The sequence below is a fragment of the Paramormyrops kingsleyae genome, chromosome 13, assembly GCF_048594095.1.
Source record: "Paramormyrops kingsleyae isolate MSU_618 chromosome 13, PKINGS_0.4, whole genome shotgun sequence".
NCBI lineage: Eukaryota > Metazoa > Chordata > Actinopteri > Osteoglossiformes > Mormyridae > Paramormyrops > Paramormyrops kingsleyae.
Genome location: NC_132809.1, coordinates 10941731 through 10961669, shown reverse-complemented (window position 1 = coordinate 10961669; position 19939 = coordinate 10941731). Strand labels below are relative to the sequence as shown.

The 19939-nt window shown below is 46.2% G+C and overlaps 1 protein-coding gene across 2 annotated transcripts in view; it reads left to right on the top strand.

Annotated features, from left to right (window-relative positions):
* Positions 1-18677, top strand: part of LOC111859503 (tumor protein p53-inducible protein 11-like) — a 45478-nt gene extending 26801 nt beyond the window's left edge. For both annotated transcript variants that reach the window (XM_023842242.2, XM_023842241.2), the window contains 6 exons: positions 3741-3920; positions 12551-12609; positions 12898-12946; positions 13582-13678; positions 15072-15173; positions 15452-18677. In XM_023842242.2, the coding sequence (XP_023698010.1) occupies positions 3792-3920; positions 12551-12609; positions 12898-12946; positions 13582-13678; positions 15072-15173; positions 15452-15585 (570 nt within the window). In that variant the 5' untranslated portion in view covers positions 3741-3791 and the 3' untranslated portion in view covers positions 15586-18677. The remainder of the gene's footprint in view (positions 1-3740; positions 3921-12550; positions 12610-12897; positions 12947-13581; positions 13679-15071; positions 15174-15451) is intronic.
* Positions 18678-19939: the final 1262 nt, after the last annotated feature.

The following is a 19939-nucleotide window of genomic DNA, read 5'->3' as shown; positions in this document are numbered from 1 at the left end:
ACACTACAGGATGCTTTCCCAGTATTCTATCTATCTATCTCTATTTGTCTATCTATCTCTGTCTGTCTGTCTGTCTGTCTATCTGCTCACCATTTCACAGAATTGTTTGCACGTTGCCTTGTTTTCTTGTTTCCTTATAAAAACTCAAAGTATAGCGTTGTGAGCATGAAACCCAGAGTGATGTAAGTCTCCCTAAGCCTTTGCCCTACCCTTAAGCTGCCAATTTCTAGCTGCTAGGCTCTGGTTTAGCCTCCCACTCTCATGACTCCCCTACCTTTGCTCACTTCCACCTGCTTCCTACAGTACAGCTTAATAGACTGCATCAGTATTGATGCTTCAGTCCCCGTTTGGCAGCCAGTCATTCTGTTTGCTTTATTTGTAAGGAGCTATAAGGGCATGAAATGCATGTACAACCGTGAGAAAAATTAAGAGACCACTCAACAAATCTGCATTTTTAAATCCTGGTTCAATCCTGGTTCTGGTGGCAGAAGGCTGCACTACGAGGCAGACTGCTTCCAGGCTCAAAGTACACAAGAACAAGGTGAAGCAGGAGACACTGGCGATAACCAAAAACCAGCCAGGGAGAGGGCAGAAGCAACTTTCTAATGACAGATGAACATCATGAATCGGAGGATATCATCAAATGACCTTCAAAAGGAATGGAAAATGTTAAGCGCAGGTGTGAAGTGCACTGCTAGGACTGTTCGAATCAGGTCCTAGAAGCAGGACTGAAGTCCCATAAACAAAGGAAAAAGCCCTTCATTAATGAGAAACAGGGAAGAGCCAGGTTGCATTTTGCAAAAAAAAAAATACATATATTATTCACAGACGCATACCCATAAATTGAGAAATAAGTGAAACAAAAAAATGCGCCATGGTCTCTTAATTTATTTTACGGATGTGTAGCATGTGTATGTAGGGTGCGTATGTAGCGTGCATGCATGTATATATACATCTGTGGGTGTGCGTATATTATATATGACTCAGTGGCCAGTTTAATAGGTACATGGACTAGTATCGGATTTGACCTATTTTTACCTCCAGAACCATTTCAGGGGTAGGTGAGTTTTGTATTTAGAGAAGCCTTTCTGCATACGGCTGCTGTACTGAACTGTTATTTTTGTACTTCCTGTTAGCTTTGAGGCATTCTCCTCTGACCCCTTTCATTAACAAGAAGTTTTCGACCATAGAGATGCCATTCACTGGATGTTTTTTGCTCGTGTCACCATTCTCTGTGAACTCCAAATGCTGGGTTATATGAAATCCCAGGACTGTGGCTGTTTCTGAGATTTTGGCCCCAACAATTACGGCTCATTCAAAATCACTTAGACCAGGCTTCTTGCCCATTTTGCTGTTAGTCAAACAGTAACTTAACCTCTTGGTCTTGTCTGGGTGCTGCATATGTTGAGTAGAGCCACATAATTTGTCTTAATAAGCAGGTGTACCTTATAAACTGCCCGCTGAGTGTGTGTGTGACTGTGCGCAAATATGTATGCATGTGTGTTTGTCATTGATATATTAAATTGCCACTATATATACAAAAACTGGTAAAGGCATTCCTCAGTCACCCTGTACCCAGTGATCTGTAGTGACTTGACAGTCCACAGGCACAGTGTTTTGTTCTGAAGTCCACTGTTTGCATTAGTAAGCTGCTGTTTGACTCCCCATCTTACCCAGCTGCCTGCTAACATGTTATCCATCCCACTAAAATGTTTGGACGGTGGTGCCAAAGTGATCTCGCTGATGGCAGCTGGTGTGCGATGGGGTCGTTAACTGTGGCAGGTCTTGTAGATGTGACCATCTGCCCGTGTGTGTGTGTGTGTGTGTGCGCATGTGTGTGTCTCGAGACACCAGGCCCTACACAGTTTTCTACCGTTTTCTGACCCTAAACAGAAACTGTGACCCCAGTGGGGGAAGTTCACCCCCTGCTCACACATTTCTTCTGGCCGCAGAACTTGTGACCTTTCTTGTCTATAGCCACGTGTCTCGGCGTGACCTCCCTCTGAACTCTCCTTCGGCGTCGGCGCCATCAGCCATCTTCTACTGTGTGGTATAGCCATTTGCGGGTCACCGTTTTATTGTATTTTGCGAAAGGCCAAGGACCCATGCAGCTGTCTATGTCATGCCTGTTTACATTAAGAATTTTTTTTTTTTTTAAATGTTGGGTTTTCCAGTACTGGTGAGCTGAGAGTCATTCTCAATGGATGTGCAAGTCAACCTGCATTAAATAAGCATTCGCTGAGTGCTCTCATGGTCTATTCTTGGACTGAAGACCTGCTTTTATAAGGCTCATAACCCTTGAGATATCAGCAATCAAGAAAAATGCTCCGGTTCAGTGTACTCTATGAACAAATGGTGGTTGTTAATATCAGTCACCACCCCTCCCCCGAGCTTGCACGCACTGTGTACAAACTCCATGGGTTGTCTCTTGGATTGAAGTCCCTTGGATTGGTTTTGAAATGCTGTGCTTGGTGATTCTTGTTAATGAATGTATAATTTAATGGATTGTCTCACGGTAAACGGTGCAATGGTGGGGGTGTCGTCTCTGTTCCTCCCTCCCTCTGCTGAAAGTGATAATGTAGGCCTGTTTTCAGGTGACTCACTAAGCTCAGCGATGGTTGCGTTGTGTTCTATAGAGCTCCGAAAATGCCCCAAATGGTAGTCATCTCTCTGACAACAGGCTCATGGAGAAAACACCGATGTACTTCAATATTTAATTTTATATGTAGATTCAGTCGGCAGTGTGTCAAAGGGCATGAATGGAAATATGAATGTTTTTTCAAACCTTAGTCCAAAGTGAAAGGCGTCGATGGCCCTGTGAGGTACACAAACCGTCTCTTAATGCCTGGTCTCTCCTCTGTTTGTAAATCGATGACTAAATCCAGAATGAGCCGTGTTACAAACCACAGCCGTCTCTTCACAGTGATGGCAGAGCGCAAGCCCTTTGAAGTATGTATGAGCTCTGACTGTGCTTTGTTTCATGTTTAATATCCCACCCCCCTACCCATTTCTGGTTTGGGGGGGGGGAGGTCATGAAATAACAGAGGTGGATTGCAGCAGCAGGCTTGGCTCCAGTGGAAAGCTAACCCTACCTTCTAAATTTCCCCATGCCGCTCTGCGCTGCCATTGACCGTGAAATCCGTGCTTTTATGAGGAACAGGCAGTTCCATCAACACTGTAATTTACGAGACCTGGTAGGTATGGGCCTTGTGTGATGAAAGGAAGGTGATCTGGCACCTGAAATAATAGGTGTCACAGTAAGAAAAAGGGTCCCTTCACTGTCCTTATTTGCTATTTTGGTAACTGAGCAACTACTGCAATGAGAAAGCTGCAGATTTGTAACGTGGCAAATTTATGTCTGTTTCACGGTTTTCTGGAGGCACTTGGACATAGTATTATGTAAATAAGGCTGTTTATCTTTTTCTGAATGTCACTTGATATGTAGTGCTGAGTTTACTAGTTAGCGTGGACTTTAACATGTTAAATGGTGTAACCGCTCTATGTTTGTTGATGGTATTTTACAGTTTCTATAGAGATGTAAATGGGGGTTTTGGTGTAGACTGTTAGTGGTGTAAATGGGTGGCAGGGAGGGATTTATTTTTTCCACAGAAGCTTTGTAATGAGCCGTATCAGTGAATGGAGCTACCCCTGGCACAGAGGTACAGCCATCTCTGCTGAATAATATCAGCGCTTTAGGGAAAGTTTTCAACAATCTCTCTCTGTCTCTCTCTCTCCCGCAGGCAGCAAGACACCTGGGCCCTCCGCCCCCTCCCTGTCGCTCCCTGCAAGCCATGGCTTCCAAACCTCACCCCCCCCTTATGAAGAAGCACAGTCAGACTGACTTGGTCAGTCGGTTGAAGACCCGTAAGATCCTGGGAGTCGGGGGAGAGGATGACGACGGGGAAGTGCACAGGTCAAAGGTCAGTGTGCGCTAAGTTTGCTCTCGTCGCGAAGTATCTCTTCGTGCCGCTCACTGGGATTTACGGGTTCTGCTGGATGCTCTTTGGAAGCTGTGGGCCTCCTAGCATGCGGCTCAAGGGGGAACCTGTGAGGCAGGGCAGCCAATCACGTCACCCTCAGTCTGCTGTGATTGGCAGGCTTTTTTACACTCTAACTGCACCATTACCAGTTACCTTAAAATAGCCGCTCGATTTCTGCCTGATGGAACTGACCTGTAGTTGTTTTTTCCGTCTTTTTTGCTCGACGCCCAATTATTGGAGCCTCTCAGGCCTGCAGGGCAGTAATTAAGAGTTTGTGATTAGTTAGTCTCAGGAAGTGGTCTGCTCTGCACTAAACTCAGACCTCATTATGTTCAACAATCTCTTGATTGACCACTGTAATACATTTCTGAAAACTCTCTTTAATTGAAAACATAAATCCTGCCAATTTTCATAAAAATTATGTTTACATTTTTAATGGAAAGAGTAGATGCAGATTAATGGGAATCCTGGCACGCTTCACCATTACACACTGCATGCTTCACCATTACACACGACACGCTTCACCATTACACACGACACGCTTTCACTTCTGTTCTCATGTATGGGCTTTTCTCTTTTAGCTTTTTCTAAAACATTTTTCACACTAAGCACACTGGCAGAAATATGGCCGCCTGCTTCTTTCTCTTACCGTTTAAACTCTTAAACACAAACAAATTTCTGCTGTTATTGAAGGTCGTAAATCACAATGGCAGCATTTAATGAGACATTTTTTTTTATAGTGAGTGTTAGTAGATTGTGGGTTTGTAAGTTTCACCATGACTACTTTACTCCTCCGTTAGTTGGCACGATGCTTGTTCCAGGTTCCTATTAGTTTCAAAATCAAACATCTTGGATGTTGCATGAAAGCCAGCCATCCTGAATGGCCATCCAACAGTATGTAATTAATTAGTCTGAAATGTAATTAGTTTGAAATATTTTTTGTAAGGCATAACTGGGCTACATGGATTCTATTGGCCCTCAGAGCTTAATGGGGGTTTTCGCATTTTATCACTTGTGATTCTGGTTCCACCTCAGTTTGAAAAGTGCCGCCTCGGTGGTTCTAAATGGTCCGAAAGCCTCCGCAGCTGGTGCCATATATGGGGCTGCGAGCCGTCCTGGAAAAATTGCCCTGGAAACGTCAGCTGGCCTCTCAGCCGGAGCTGGAACCGCAGCTGGGGAATCTGTGGGAAAAACAGAGCCACTGGGGACAAGATCAAGAGGTTGAAGGCAGTAGACGCAGCACCATGACGGGCCATCAGTCCCCCCCCCACCACCACACACACACAGTCTGATAGAAATGTGGGCAGAATCATCAGCTAATGGGCATCGTGAACCCAGTGACTCATTAGTGTGTAAAATGCAGAAAGTGGGTAGGCAGTGAGCTCTCTCTCTGCAGTGCACCCAAACACTAGCTTATGTCAGGCTGTCTCTCTACAGTGCACCCAAACACTAGCTTATGTCAGGCTGTCTCTCTGCAGTGCACCCAAACACTCGCTTATGTCAGGCTGTCTCTCTGCAGTGCACCCAAACACTCGCTTATGTCAGGCTATCTCTCTGCAGTGCACCCAAACACTCGCTTATGTCAGGCTGTCTCTCTGCAGTGCACCCAAACACTCGCTTATGTCAGGCTGTCTCTCTACAGTGCACCCAAACACTCGCTTATGTCAGGCTGTCTCTCTGCAGTGCACCCAAACACTCGCTTATGTCAGGCTGTCTCTCTGCAGTGCACCCAAACACTCGCTTATGTCAGGCTGTCTCTCTACAGTGCACCCAAACACTCGCTTATGTCAGGCTGTCTCTCTGCAGTGCACCCAAACACTCGCTTATGTCAGGCTGTCTCTCTGCAGTGCACCCAAACACTCGCTTATGTCAGGCTGTCTCTCTACAGTGCACCCAAACACTCGCTTATGTCAGGCTATCTCTCTGCAGTGCACCCAAACACTAGCTTATGTCAGGCTATCTCTCTGCAGTGCACCCAAACACTCGCTTATGTCAGGCTGTCTCTCTGCAGTGCACCCAAACACTAGCTTATGTCAGGCTATCTCTCTGCAGTGCACCCAAACACTAGCTTATGTCAGGCTGTCTCTCTGCAGTGCACCCAAACACTCGCTTATGTCAGGCTGTCTCTCTACAGTGCACCCAAACACTCGCTTATGTCAGGCTATCTCTCTGCAGTGCACCCAAACACTAGCTTATGTCAGGCTGTCTCTCTGCAGTGCACCCAAACACTCGCTTATGTCAGGCTGTCTCTCTACAGTGCACCCAAACACTCGCTTATGTCAGGCTATCTCTCTGCAGTGCACCCAAACACTAGCTTATGTCAGGCTATCTCTCTGCAGTGCACCCAAACACTAGCTTATGTCAGGCTGTCTCTCTGCAGTGCACCCAAACACTAGCTTATGTCAGGCTGTCTCTCTGCAGTGCACCCAAACACTCGCTTATGTCAGGCTGTCTCTCTGCAGTGCACCCAAACACTCGCTTATGTCAGGCTGTCTCTCTGCAGTGCACCCAAACACTCGCTTATGTCAGGCTGTCTCTCTACAGTGCACCCAAACACTCGCTTATGTCAGGCTGTCTCTGCAGTGCACCCAAACACTCGCTTATGTCAGGCTGTCTCTCTACAGTGCACCCAAACACTCGCTTATGTCAGGCTGTCTCTCTGCAGTGCACCCAAACACTCGCTTATGTCAGGCTGTCTCTCTGCAGTGCACCCAAACACTCGCTTATGTCAGGCTGTCTCTCTACAGTGCACCCAAACACTCGCTTATGTCAGGCTATCTCTCTGCAGTGCACCCAAACACTAGCTTATGTCAGGCTATCTCTCTGCAGTGCACCCAAACACTCGCTTATGTCAGGCTGTCTCTCTGCAGTGCACCCAAACACTAGCTTATGTCAGGCTATCTCTCTGCAGTGCACCCAAACACTAGCTTATGTCAGGCTGTCTCTCTGCAGTGCACCCAAACACTAGCTTATGTCAGCCTGTATGTGATATGAAGTATAGGGAGGGCAGAGGTGATCCATCCCAAGCAAAACTGACTGAGAGCGTGGTTTCAGAAGAGATTATTAGACGTGCTTGCCTTGTACTGAGGTGCATCTCATCTGTGTGGAATGGGGGGTGATATACAGAGTCGCACCAGTGACCTGCAGGCTTCAGTGTGTATTTTTTTTCATTCATTCCTTTCCACTGAAGAACAAATCAGACAAGAAGCTTCTAAGAGCTGCTTCCTCTTCCAGTTTTCCCCCACTGTCTTATAAACATTTTGACAGGAAAAGGGCAGGAATGCCGCTGACATGTGACCCGTTCCGCCCTGCGGTTGTTCATCGGTTTGCTCCTCAGACGCCATTTATCTTGGCGGGGGCCCTAATCGCTGCCGTAATTCATGCTCGCCGCCTTCCGTTCGACTGGAAGTGCGATGGCGGTGAACGACCGGTCTCCACGTCGCGGATCCCAGTGGGAATGTAGCACAGCTGCTCTTGACACCAGTGTCACCACTTATATCAACACGACTGGACAGTCTATAATGTCACTGGTGAACAAGTTAGACATGTTTTGTTTTCGGTTTGGTCTTCATGTGAACGCGAGCGGGGCAACACAAGTGGGGGGCAGTTTGCTGGGCTGTGGTTGACGGGCTGGGAGGGGCATTTGTAAACAATGCCAGGCTGCATCCTCTGAAAGTCGAGCGTCGTTCCGCTTTTCACGCACCGGCTGCTGCCTGGCTCTTCCTGTCGTGGAACAAGGAAACAGTCCCTGACTGAAGGGGGAAGGAGAGTGGAAGTTCTCTGAAACCTGTGGGGAGGGGGGCTGCAGGAAGGTTCATGACTATTTTATGGGGAATGTTTCTCTTGAACTTTTATTTATGAAGGCTCGAGGTTTCTCTCCAGTGACACGCAGCGAAGGTCGTCTCTTTCTTTTGGGCGCCATAACTCAGCTGCTCGTCTCTCACGCGGCTGTCCTGCTCCCGCGTCCCACGCAGCTGAATTCCACTAGAATCTCTGCTCTGTGCAGCAAGGCAAGAATCCAAAAATAATCAGGAACTGGTGCAGCCAAGATGGATGATTATCTTGGTCTGGTGGCACAGATCACAGAACCCTGCATTCTGAAGGCAAGCGGTGTTAGGTTTGTTAGTCCTCTAATACCAGGGAACCTGAGCACGATTTCGGCAGAATCCCTAATCCTTTGTAGTTTGCTCTTATTCGAACTCACAAACACATGCCTTTTGCCTAGAAACCAGATATTACTATGTGCCTCTAAGCCTTTTGTTCCTGAGGGAGAGATTTCTGGGTGACGTGTATCACAGACTTTTATGTTTCCCCAGTCAGCATCACCTACAATCCTCCCTGTCTTTGTGATGTTTTCTTAGCTGCAGGCAGAGTATTTCCAGTGATCAAGAAGGAATTGGCACCAAATTGCTGTTGTAGGAGGGGAGTCAAGCGAAGTGATGGAAGGGACCAGCCCAGGCAGTGCATCAAAGGCCCGGCACATCTGCGCCACTTAGGCGCTCCGCTGTCTTACGACCTCTTGGGTCAAGTTGTTTCAGCGGGACGGATCTGTCCAGTGGGATAGATGAAAATGTCATGGGGGGGCTATGGACCTGTTTTTTTTTTTCCAGAACAGTCTTGCATCCAGTCCCAAGGCCCTGGAGACTCTGGCATCCTGGGAAACCCCATTATCTCCCCATTACAACCATTAAGCGGCTGTTATCTTCCACTCTAACGTGGAATAGTCCTTAAGCGTTCCCACCATCCTGAAGGCCCCATGGCTCAGGCCACTTCAGAGCCTCAGCGGTCCGTTTCCACCCAGACGGGGCACCCAGACGGCCCGGCGTCCGCAGTATCACCGACTAGATGGTCACTAGAAACCGGCGCCTAGCTGCGGGTCACACATTCTGGGTCACTTTGACAAGCCCCTTATTTTAGAATCATTTATATAGCCGTGGTTGTGATTTTCATACACGCACTGCAGAGGTTGTGCTGCAGAGAGGGCGGCACGTGACACTGAACAGTGGTGTGTGTCAATGTTTTATAAAAGGCGGACTTTTAAATTTAGGGGCTCTTTGATGCTGATCGTAACCAAAAGGACACATTTCTTAATTATGTTACTCCAAGGCCTCTGGGGACGTCTTAAGGCAACGCCTACAAATTCCTAAACATCACTGAAAATGTTTCAGAATGAGAGTTTTAGTATGGTAGATTAAATAAATGTTTGTATAATAATAGTTGGCACATCCATGTGTTAGAATATTTTCATCGCGATGTTGAAATTGTTCGCTTAAACCTCGTCTGCTAGCCAAGTCATAAATCAATTATTTTATAAAATTTAAGCCATTTACTGTTACTTTAGAAGAGGGGGAAAAAGTTTTGATTGATAGCTGCTGCACTCGTGCCAGAGTCTTGTGTAAAATGAATTGGTTACAGTCACAATCTGCTGTAATATTATGTCACGGTGCGGAGTCTGGGGGGGGTGGGTAGAAGATCCAGTCAGCTGACACCAGTATTGCAGATTTAAGTAGGCCACACCAGTATTAGTGCTATCTTGGTGCTCATGGGGCTTCAAAGCTCAGCAGTAGGCCCGTCCCTGTAGGGGGCGCTGTCTCTATGCGCCGTTGGAGCTCGATGGCTTAGAAGGTGCGCGTCTGGTGTGGAGGTCCTGCCTGCCACACGTGGCCCCGCCCCCACATTGCGAGCATCCTGCTCTTCCTCTTTCGCTGTCGGCTTGGGCAGTCAGGTAGCCCCCAGCATCCTCATGTCTCGCGGTAGATTGCCCTGGGATATGAGTGTCGTTCCTGCCCGCTGGAAGGATTCACCAAGCCTGTGAAATGAAAACAGGCACCGGGGGCTGCCTATTACATAAGCTCCTCCGTATAGACTTGCCGCAAAAGCAGTCCAAGGGGGGAGGTTTTGCTTTGTCCAGTTAATTGGCACGGGGTGAGATTGACGGCAGCAGGCCTGGCAAATGGGGCCCAACTGGCTCCCTTTGGCTGAAGCGGCTGCAGAGAAAACGCAGCGTTTTTTTTTTGCCGTCTGGCCCTTGTTGCGCCGCGAGTGCTTCTGCCCCCAGGAGTACTGGCTGGCTGGAGTGTTTCATTTGCTCCTCGGCCCTGAGACCAAGCCAGCAAAGGACCCCACACAGAGTTTGTTTCGCGGGATGATATTGCCTGAGCTTTTTGTTTAATGTTCCACCCCCCTCAGAAGCTTTAGAGGTTATCTTAGACAAGTTATCATTTCGCTGCTGTAAAATGTAACTTTTTTTTTTTGCAGCTTCAATTTGTGCTCTGCGACCAGTTTTTGCACCAAAATAATAATAAAGGTTCTGTTTTTTTAAATTATTTTTAAATTTATTTTTATTTTTTAATTATTTTTGACTAATTATTAGTCATCTTCGTCATCATCATCAGATGTTCTTACCTGAAATGTTTTCTGTTTATGGATTTGTTTGCCCACTTAGAAATCTCGAACTGGTGTAATTGGAATGTCCCTCATTTTCCTGCCGACATCAGCATCCCGCTGTTTAACAAAGAGCGGGCCGTCTGACAGCTGCTTGGGTCCCGCTTCGAGACAATTGTCATTGTTCCTGCTTCCAGAAAGGACAAAGCATCTTGCCTCAGTGACTCCCATCCCCCCTGGCACCTGTCTGATTCTTCCCAATCTGAAAAGTGACTCACTTCTTGACTCTTTACAGTTTCCGCATCAGACCTTCCCTGTATACAGGAACATCTGGACAGCTGTGGTACATATGGGATGGTTCCGGATGTTGATTTTAGCTCAGATCTTCTACATATCAACCAAATCTCCTGCACATCAAATATTCTATGTTAGCACACCCCCCATCCATTAGTGTATTGGCAACTTCCTGCCAATCACAGAACAGTAAATGCGGCTGCCGGGATCCACTGTGTCAAATGGGCTATGTGCTTTTCCTTCTTCACTTCTCATTGGACACCATTGGCTGAACCTTCTTGATCCATCCACAAAGCAGTTAAAGTTTGCAGATGATGTCGCTTTTGGATCTCATCGCAAATACAGATGTGACTATGTACCAGAGATAGGGGGATTGCATGGTGTTGTGGTGTTCAAAGAACCTTCTAGAGCTTAACACTGCTGGATGGCTGGATGGCTCCTGGGGACAACCATCTCCAGCTCCCTCAGGATTACCAGACTCAAGGATATCAAGCCCATTTGGGTACAGTTTTACCTCCAAAAGCACCCTCCTGTTCTCCACGCGAGTCCGGTTTGGCCCTGCATCTCCTCGCTTCATCAGTCATTGGCTGAATCTTGCCCTCCACTGGACATCTTCACAATTGCAGGACAAGAAAATAACAAATAAGAATCCTCAGAGATCCCTGCCCACTCACATCACTGTTTCATCCAGGAACTCATTTCTGAGGAAGGCTACCGGTTTCAAAGAACCAGAATAAGCCAGATGCCAAACAGTTTCTTCCTCAGGCTGCCCTCTTTACAAGGCTTGTTAGTCACCATCTTCTACAACATTGGCACTATCACACTGTAATAGTAATAGTCATAAAACAAAAACCTGTACAGTAAGTCTGCAGTACTCTCTCATTTTTATCGCAACTGCTTTTGTACATATTGTCATCTATTACTCTAATTTGCACAGAGGAACCCCTTACTGCTGTCTCCCCCATCCTACTTGTTGCTCCCACCTCATCGCAATTGTCCACCTGTCCTTTGTGTGTCATGCATGTTTCGTGTCCTCACTGCATGCACTGCATATGCTGCGGTATATGCACAGTGTTGATGAATAAGCTGATTCTGAGTTATGCTGGCTTCAATATGCAGTGTTTGCAGGCACCAGTGCTGACACCCCCGTACATCGTGCAGTGGGGGCCGCAGCCACTGTAAAGCTATACATTGCCATTTCCCTCGCCTCTGTCTTCCACTGTCTCTGTGAGTGTGTGACAAAACCACAGGGGATGCGACATCAGGATAGACAGGGACACCAGGCTTTTTTTCTGGTGGGGGGGGGGGGGAGATCCCAATTTCATAGCTAATAGGGCAGCTTGGGCTCAGTCGTCTCCTCACTCGCCACGTTCCTCGCTGAGTGTTTCCCTGGCTCAGATTAAGTGCCGCACGGTTTCTGCTAACAGCTGTTGTAGGTCCAATATGTCACGGATGGTGACTCTAGCCTGACGGGGGTGCTTCAGGGTTAAATCATTTATGGGTAAATTACATGGGGGAGAAGCTTTAACAGGGGTGTCACTCATGTGATCTATAATCAGCTTTTCCAGCTAAATATAGACCTTTATTAATATGTAATGTTTTGATTGATTGCCTGTCTCCTGTTAATCTCTGAATCATCTCCGATAAAAATTAACTTGGTCTAATTAAAAACAAACCTCGATCTTCCGTGTTTTTAGACTGCGGTCTGAATGGACTGGCGGGTATCTGTTTGTGCCTCAGAGTGGCAACGTGACCAAAATATCCACACGTGTCCATGACCTGTCCATGACAGGAGCATGGAAGCCATCCATAATTGCTCGGCTGAAGTGTGCCTGACCTCTGGAGCACCCTGTTCATTGACATGGCTCCAAAATGTCGCCCCTTTCTTGCAGATAAGCCAGATGCTTGGCAACGAAATCAAATTTGCGGTGCGGGAGCCGATGGGCCTCAGGTGAGCATGGGGCGGGGGGGCAGGGGGGGGCATGGGGTGAGGGCGTATCTGATGGGTACCCGTTCTGGATATGTGGTATTCAGTGTTTCCTGGCAGAACTGTGGGGATGAACTAACATTAGGGAGTCATTTTTTTTGGGGGGGGAAGCCTCCCCCCATCTTTTTTGCTCCCAGTATTCTGGAGCTTCTTCCCCAGTTTAAATTAAACCTGCGAAACTTGCATGGGGCAAAGTGTTCAGCCTACTCTGCTGCAGAGTAGGGAGAGAGTAACAGCGACCTTTCATTGCAGGGTATGGATCCTCATTTCAGCCGTCATGTTCACAGTGATGGCGCTAATGGTGAGTACCGATATGCCGCAGTGCTGGCGTCTTTCATGTAGAAGCGGCCTTTAGGTGGGGGGTGGGTTTGCCGGGGGGAGCTTTAGACTGGCATCTCTCACAGTGCCCAAGAAAAAAGTAGCAGAGTTTAGCAACGTAAGAACTTGTCCGTGGTTGGGCAGCCAGAGATAAGGCCCAGATGCTTCTAACGAAGCCCCCCCCCCCACGGAGCCGCTCAAACTGGTTCAGAGATTTCTCAGATAATTGCGTTCTGAATTCAAAAACGTTGTGCTAACAGAATGCACACTGTGTATCAGACCTACTGTCTCAGAGAAGAGAAAAGTCGCTCCACAGGTTCCCGTATCTGCAGAACGGCGTCCGCTTTAGAAGAGCCGGCGGCCCCAGAGCACAAACGAAATGCATTAGAGATGAGGGCTGTTTCCCCGCCTTCAGCGCGCTCTGCCTCGGCGCTGTGCCGCTGTGCCGCATCTCAGGATGTAATGAAATTGGTGGACTTTGCCAGAAGGTGTATTGAAGCCTCAGGTCACCTTACTACGCATCAGGACTCTTCCAGCCGGTCTGTAACACAAATTGGAAGTGCCTGAAGTGGACAGGCGTTCTTGCGGGAAACATCTGAAGCTCTCGCTTTCCTGCAGGCTCTGGCGTTCCCCGGCCAGCTGTCGGAGATGGTGTTTGAAGAGGAGCTCTCCAGCTCCATCATCTCCATCCGCCTCTACGGAGGAGCCCTCCTCAGTAAGGAAGCCGCCTCTCCTCTCACACTGGTGCTGTGGTCATGTCAGGCCATTGCTCAGTTCTTCATGTACTCATTGCTATTCACCAGCTAAGAAACATGAGATTTTCATCCAACATTTTACACAAAACTGAAAAGTTCCTCCTATGGATATATTAAATCCCACAATCCCATCACCAGTGGCAGTTCTTCAGGAAGAAGTTGGAAAGTGAGGGCAGTTTGGAAACATTCCTGTTGCATGCAAACTCAGATTCACAGAGCAGCATGATTGTGAATCATCAATATTAATGACTGATTTAATATTTCAACACCGTGAATTCCCAGTGTCACCTTTGACCCAGCTTAGTGAAGGCTGTTGGCAAAATATGTGCGTTAGGTGATCAAAACAGGTTTGCTGCTTTTAATCAGAACTGTCTGAAAAAAATCAGTGGAAAATGGACGAGATAAAAAGACCACAGGCAGAATGTACAGAGAAGAATGTTCCTGGAGATTAAAAACACCGAATGCGACTCCCCTGTTTAATCATACATTAAACTGTCCTTCGAGATGGGATCCACCATTATAAGAAAGAGATTGAGGGTTGCCTACCAATTTTTCAATCTGTCCTACTTCTGTTCCATGTCATGGAGACCCGAGCAGAAGATGTGAACTTATTATAGTTGAATTGGTTTAGACCAGAAAACATTTGACACTCTCAAATGTGGGCTTCAGAGCAGGGTCACACTCAGCATGCGGGGGCCTTGGGTGTCCTCTGGGTGACACCGCACTATATCCTGCTGAAAACCACACAGGACAGACCTGTCGTTTCGATCTGCCGCGAACAAAACATGCAGCTTGTACTGCAAACAGCCCAGCTTCTTCACGGTAGCTTTCTGTAGGTTTTTCATAGACTACGCTCTGGGATGTTAAGAACTGAACAGAGTGGACAGGAAGTACATCGACAGACCTAATTCTCGAATGAGAGTTGCTGCTTTTAGAACTGGAATTAGAAGCCTTTTATTGTCATTATACCGCGGATAACGAAATTGCAAAGCGGTTACGCTTTTCACATGCAACAAAAAAACATTCATTTACAAAGTAAATGTAAAAAGTGCTGCATACAAATACTAAAAACTACGGGGAAGTATTACTGATAATGCGTTACATTATCAGAATGATCACATTCCGGAGTGCAGTCAACACTTTCTTTCACTGTATATATGGCTGCATATTTCAGCAGGGTAAACGAGCATCTTGCTTAATCATGCAACAGACGGGCCCATTCTAGGACTAGCAGCACTTAGATGAAGAATCGTTGCTTTAACCGCTATACTGTCTGCTGCCCACAGCATTTCTGCCTGTAAAGTCTGCGTGACTGAAAACCTTGAGAAGTGAACTGTTTCTTCTCCTTCACAGGTATCTCTCTAATCATGTGGAATGGCCTGTACACGGCAGAAAAGGTCATTATCCAGTGGACACTGCTGACAGAAGCTTGCTACTTCACTGTCCAGTTTTTAGGTATGAGAACTTGTTTCCCATCACCTGCACATAATGCATTGAATACCCATTTTAGTCCTGATCTTCTAGAACGATGCTGCCCTCTAGTGGCAAACGTTTAGCATTACATGTGCTGTAAACTGAAACGCCAAGAGGGGGTGTCAATTTTTTACTAAACTATTAAGAATTAACTTATTTTGATTGTACATATTTTAATCCACGTTCCATTTGTGTATGAGTGATAATCTTTAAGTGCACGTTCACTGACTGCCGCCTGAAATGCTCTCATCTCTCTGCAGTAATGACTGCGACTTTCATCGAGATGGGCTCAGCATCCAATTCCGGCATCCTCCTCCTCCTCAGTCGGGTGCTCTTCCTCATCATCACACTCTGCTACTACTATCATCTGGGACGGCGTCCCAAGAAGATATGATATATGAGGCTTTCCTTGTGTTCCAAGGGGGCAGGGAGCTAGCTGTTCAGCTGTGGGGTGCCATTGCTCTGGGCTGAATACAATGTGGTTTGAGGAATCAACCCCCCCCCTCCAAAGCCTTCCTACAATCTTTTAAGACAGCAGTTTATATTAATCAGGGTCCAGCACATAAGGTCCATTGGAAATGCCTCACTGTGAGTAAAGCTCTTTCATTCACAAGGCTAACAAGTTTGTCTAGTAAATATGTGAGGTTTCACTTTATTATTTTTTTTAGGAATGTGTCATTGGCAGACTAACAATTCTGAGATGCAGCCCCTATAATTATTTAGTGGGTTGCAGTTTAAATAGAATGGTGTCACCTTTCAACCCCAGTCACATGACAATTATAGACTATAGAATATAGACAACTAGAGCAGCGAGGCACGGTACCATAGCATTTCATGTATAGGTAGAGGTGTCAGCAGACCTGCAGGGTGGGGAAGTGTCCATTCTGCGTAGCCTGCTGCTACACAGACTCGCTGGTGGTGTGTTATCCCAGAGGGCCCTCCTGCTAGATGGGTTTGCAGCCATGGAGACAGAACCGGATATCTTTCTACTTGTCATACCTTTCGGCCTGGACAGAATGCGTGGTGTTTCTCCATCTTTCCCATCAGCAATTCTTAGATTGCAGGGTTCCTGATTTGACTCTTACTCCGAGCATGAGACGATCCCGAGCGCCATATCCGACCAGGGAGTTTGAAGTAGCTCTTCCAGGCGGTCGGGGGATCTGCGCTAACCAATGCACATAAGTGCCCCTATGGGACTTGTGGGTGTTTTGCATGCACTGAGCAGCCTGCCATTGGCTGACAGTAGGTAAGCAAAGCCAAATATAACAAAGCTGAATTACATGGGGAGAGAAAAAAATGCTCTTTTTACAGTTCAGTGTTTCAACCAATTTGATCCTGCATTGATTGCAGACTAAGTGCAAACATCTAATTGTTGAATGAAAATGCCATTACTTAGGGTGTTCACAGGCAAGGCTTGAAGTTCCCCTGTTATGAAATTAGAAAACAGGATCACATGTTCTGAATGGTTTCTGTGACTCTCTTCCAGATTGGCTGTGACTACCTGCTTTGTCAAAGCAAACTAAACTGCTTGAAGTTGCCTTTGCTTTGAACCCTGCAGAGAAAAATTTGTAAATCGGGGCTGAAAACACATTTCTGTTGTTGACAACATTTCAGATGCTGTTGCTCTTGCTCCGAGAAGCTGCATTTCACATCTAAATTAAGCATTGCTCCCTACAACAGCCATGCGTTCCATGCAGCCGGCACCAGCGTGTCATGGACAGCATGGTTGGGCGTGGGCGTGGTGCACATGCTTGGTCCTTGTAGTTTTAGGCCGTGACACAGAGCATGTTTGCTGTAGCACTTTGAACTTAACCGTTTTGTTCGAGTAATGTAGCTGACTTTTGAAACATATCCATAGTGTTGCCTTAAACCGCAGATGATAACATGGGGTTAGGTCAATAGTTGTATTTTATGGTGTAAACAACTACCTTGTCGCTTTAGGTTCTATTAGAGTGGCAGCAAAAAAAGAAAAAAAAAACTTGTGACTTGCTGAATTCAAGTTGAACAAAAGTAGTACAGTACACTACTGCTTGAACTAATTGTTAACCTGGCAGTAGATTTCTCTTCTCATGGTGTCCTTCCTGCAGTTTGTATTTACATTGGTGGCCTTTGATGTTTTTAAAGAGTTGGACTGCATTGTTGATTAAAAAGCATGCAACAAATATTGTGTAATAGCACATTTCTCTTGGTAGAACTAGATTGCGGGCTGCTTTTGAAAGGCGTGTTGGAAAGAGGCAATCTTTTGGGGACAGTTTGGGCACAAAATGATGTGCTTATTCCTATACTCAAGTTCTTTGTCTTTGTCTTTGGTGTGAGTGATGGTTAGACAAGACCACAGATGCACGTAGATGGTGGGGAATGGCAGGAATTTTTGGTTAAACTCCAGTTGCCAACAAATCATTTCTCCAGGAGACTAACGCGTTCCAAAAGGCAGCAGCTTCTCTGTCTGGCTGTAAATGAAGTTTAAGCAGCGATGAAGGACCAAAGGGCAACACGAATGAATTGAAATACAAGCCGCAAGGTTTTTTTGGTGTCTATCCACTGGCCTGTGTTCAGGTGTGGTGTATCAAAAGGCATTTTTATGGAACCGTCACTGAGAGCAGTCATGTTCAGAAGTTCTGCATAATGGAAAACCTTTTTTATTTTGGGTCCCCTTTCACTTGAAAGTCTGCCTGAATCTTGAAACATTTTCTGCCTGCAGCGGAGCTCAAATTTTTCTGTGGATTATGGAATGAGCTACAGCGTCTGACTGGCTTGGCTGCACTACATGTGCCGTCATTCGTGCAGTGCAGAATGGAGCTTAGAATGGTGAACTCCATGTACTAAACAGTAACAGTCTCCTTCACTGCTTTGTAATTAAAACTCTGCTCTCTGTCTTTGCGTGTTCCGGCCCACCCGAGCGCTCTAGGAAAGCTGTACTCTCGCACAGCGTCTCTGGATCTCATTCAGACAGACCATAAAAAGCAAAGGTTTGTGCACAGCAAGGTTCATTTTTAGGTAGACCGTAGCTCTGCTCATAGAGGAGCTCAAAAGGGCAGAGCCAGGACATGTGCTGTTTAAGTGCAGTACAGATGCTTGTGTGTCTAGCAGCTGACTTTCTCATTTCTCTGTTGGGGAGTCTCTGTGCCCCCCCCCCCCAACTCTTTTCATGGGCTCCACAGGGAAAAAAAAAAGAGGAAAAACTTCTCAATCGTTCTTGCAACTTCCAAGCAAGCTTATGGCACTGCTACATAGCACAGCCACTTAATCACCACAGCCGGTACCAACCTGTTTACCCTCTGGGTCCTCGGTCACTTGTTTGGGTGAAATGAGTATGTATAAAATGCTTTATGAAAATAGGTTTTTAAGTGTGTATGTACATATTTTGCCTAGAAAAATACTGGTTCATAGATAGAAAAATGCAAAGATCATCTTGTATCTACTTTTGGAAAAACCAAATGGAATTTCGTGTATGTGTGCCATAGAAATAAATGTTTTTTTTTCCAATTGTTTCCTTTAATTTTGTTGTTCACCTGAATTATGTTGTGTGGTGTGCAGTTCACTCAGTTTCTTTACAGATTTTCCTGGAGACTAAACTAGTCTAAACGTAGCCCCATAGCAAATTGAGGGTGTATTTGTCTGTGACCTTGAATGGTCTGGGAATCCAAAAGCTTTCTTTGTGATGAGAATCAGCTGTTGAGGAATGACTGCAGTTCTCATACTTACCTATAGGAGGCACAGTTTACCAACTTTACTTTCGTCTGCCTACTAGTTACAACCAAATTATCTGGACGGGGTTTAATTATAAAGTGGGCAGGGAAACGGAAATAACTGTACGATGCTGAGATGTCAGTTACTATTGACTTTGCTTTAAACAAAAAGCTGGCTCTCAGAAATATGCGTTTGCATGCCTACCAGTAACCCCCATTGCTGTATAGTTAATATCTCTCGTGTTCCATATGTGGGATATGTGCAGTGAGAGGCTTGAAATGTCACTTGGGCATGTGGGACTGTGTTTCACATGTTCTCTTCCGTAAATATGGAAGGGGGGCAGGTTTAATAGGAGCCCCCGTGGCGGCCACCTCCAGCAGTGCCTCCCTCTGTCTGAAGCCTCTCCCTGTAGCACCATCTGGCTATGTTGAAACCCCCAAACTCAGGCCCCATAATTAAGCCTGCACACGCTACCCACCGGACAAGGGGTCTTTATGAGACGGACGGCGTCCTTTGCTCTGTCTATCCCCACCCGCCGCGTACCTGCCTAAATGAATACAGGCTTCATTATCGCGGTCTGCGATACAGTCGTTGGTTATATGAAAGTGTCTGAACTGGGGGGGTTCAGGTGAGTCAGGCCTATCGGGGTTGGAGTTGTATGTGATTTCGTAAAAACCATCACAACCTATCTGCATTTATCATTTGCCTCCCTCACAAACTGATTAAGACACGAAATCGTTATTTAAAAAAAAATTTTGAAATGTTTTTAAACGACGCTTAAACGGTACCCAAGAGACATTTCCAGTTTTGTTTATTAAGTTATTTATTTTGTCCTTTTTGGCTTCATTATTTACACTGTAAAATTAACACCCCTGATTAATAATAATCATTCTTGGGTTATCTTGATTGCAGAAACTGACCCTCCTACTCAAGGATATTTTCTGTGATAACGCTGACAGATCAGAACTGCTGTAGCGCAAACCCAGTCCAGTTTGCCCATGTCCCAACACTATCACACAGAGCAGTAATACTTGTGTAAATTCCCCCCTCCCCTCACA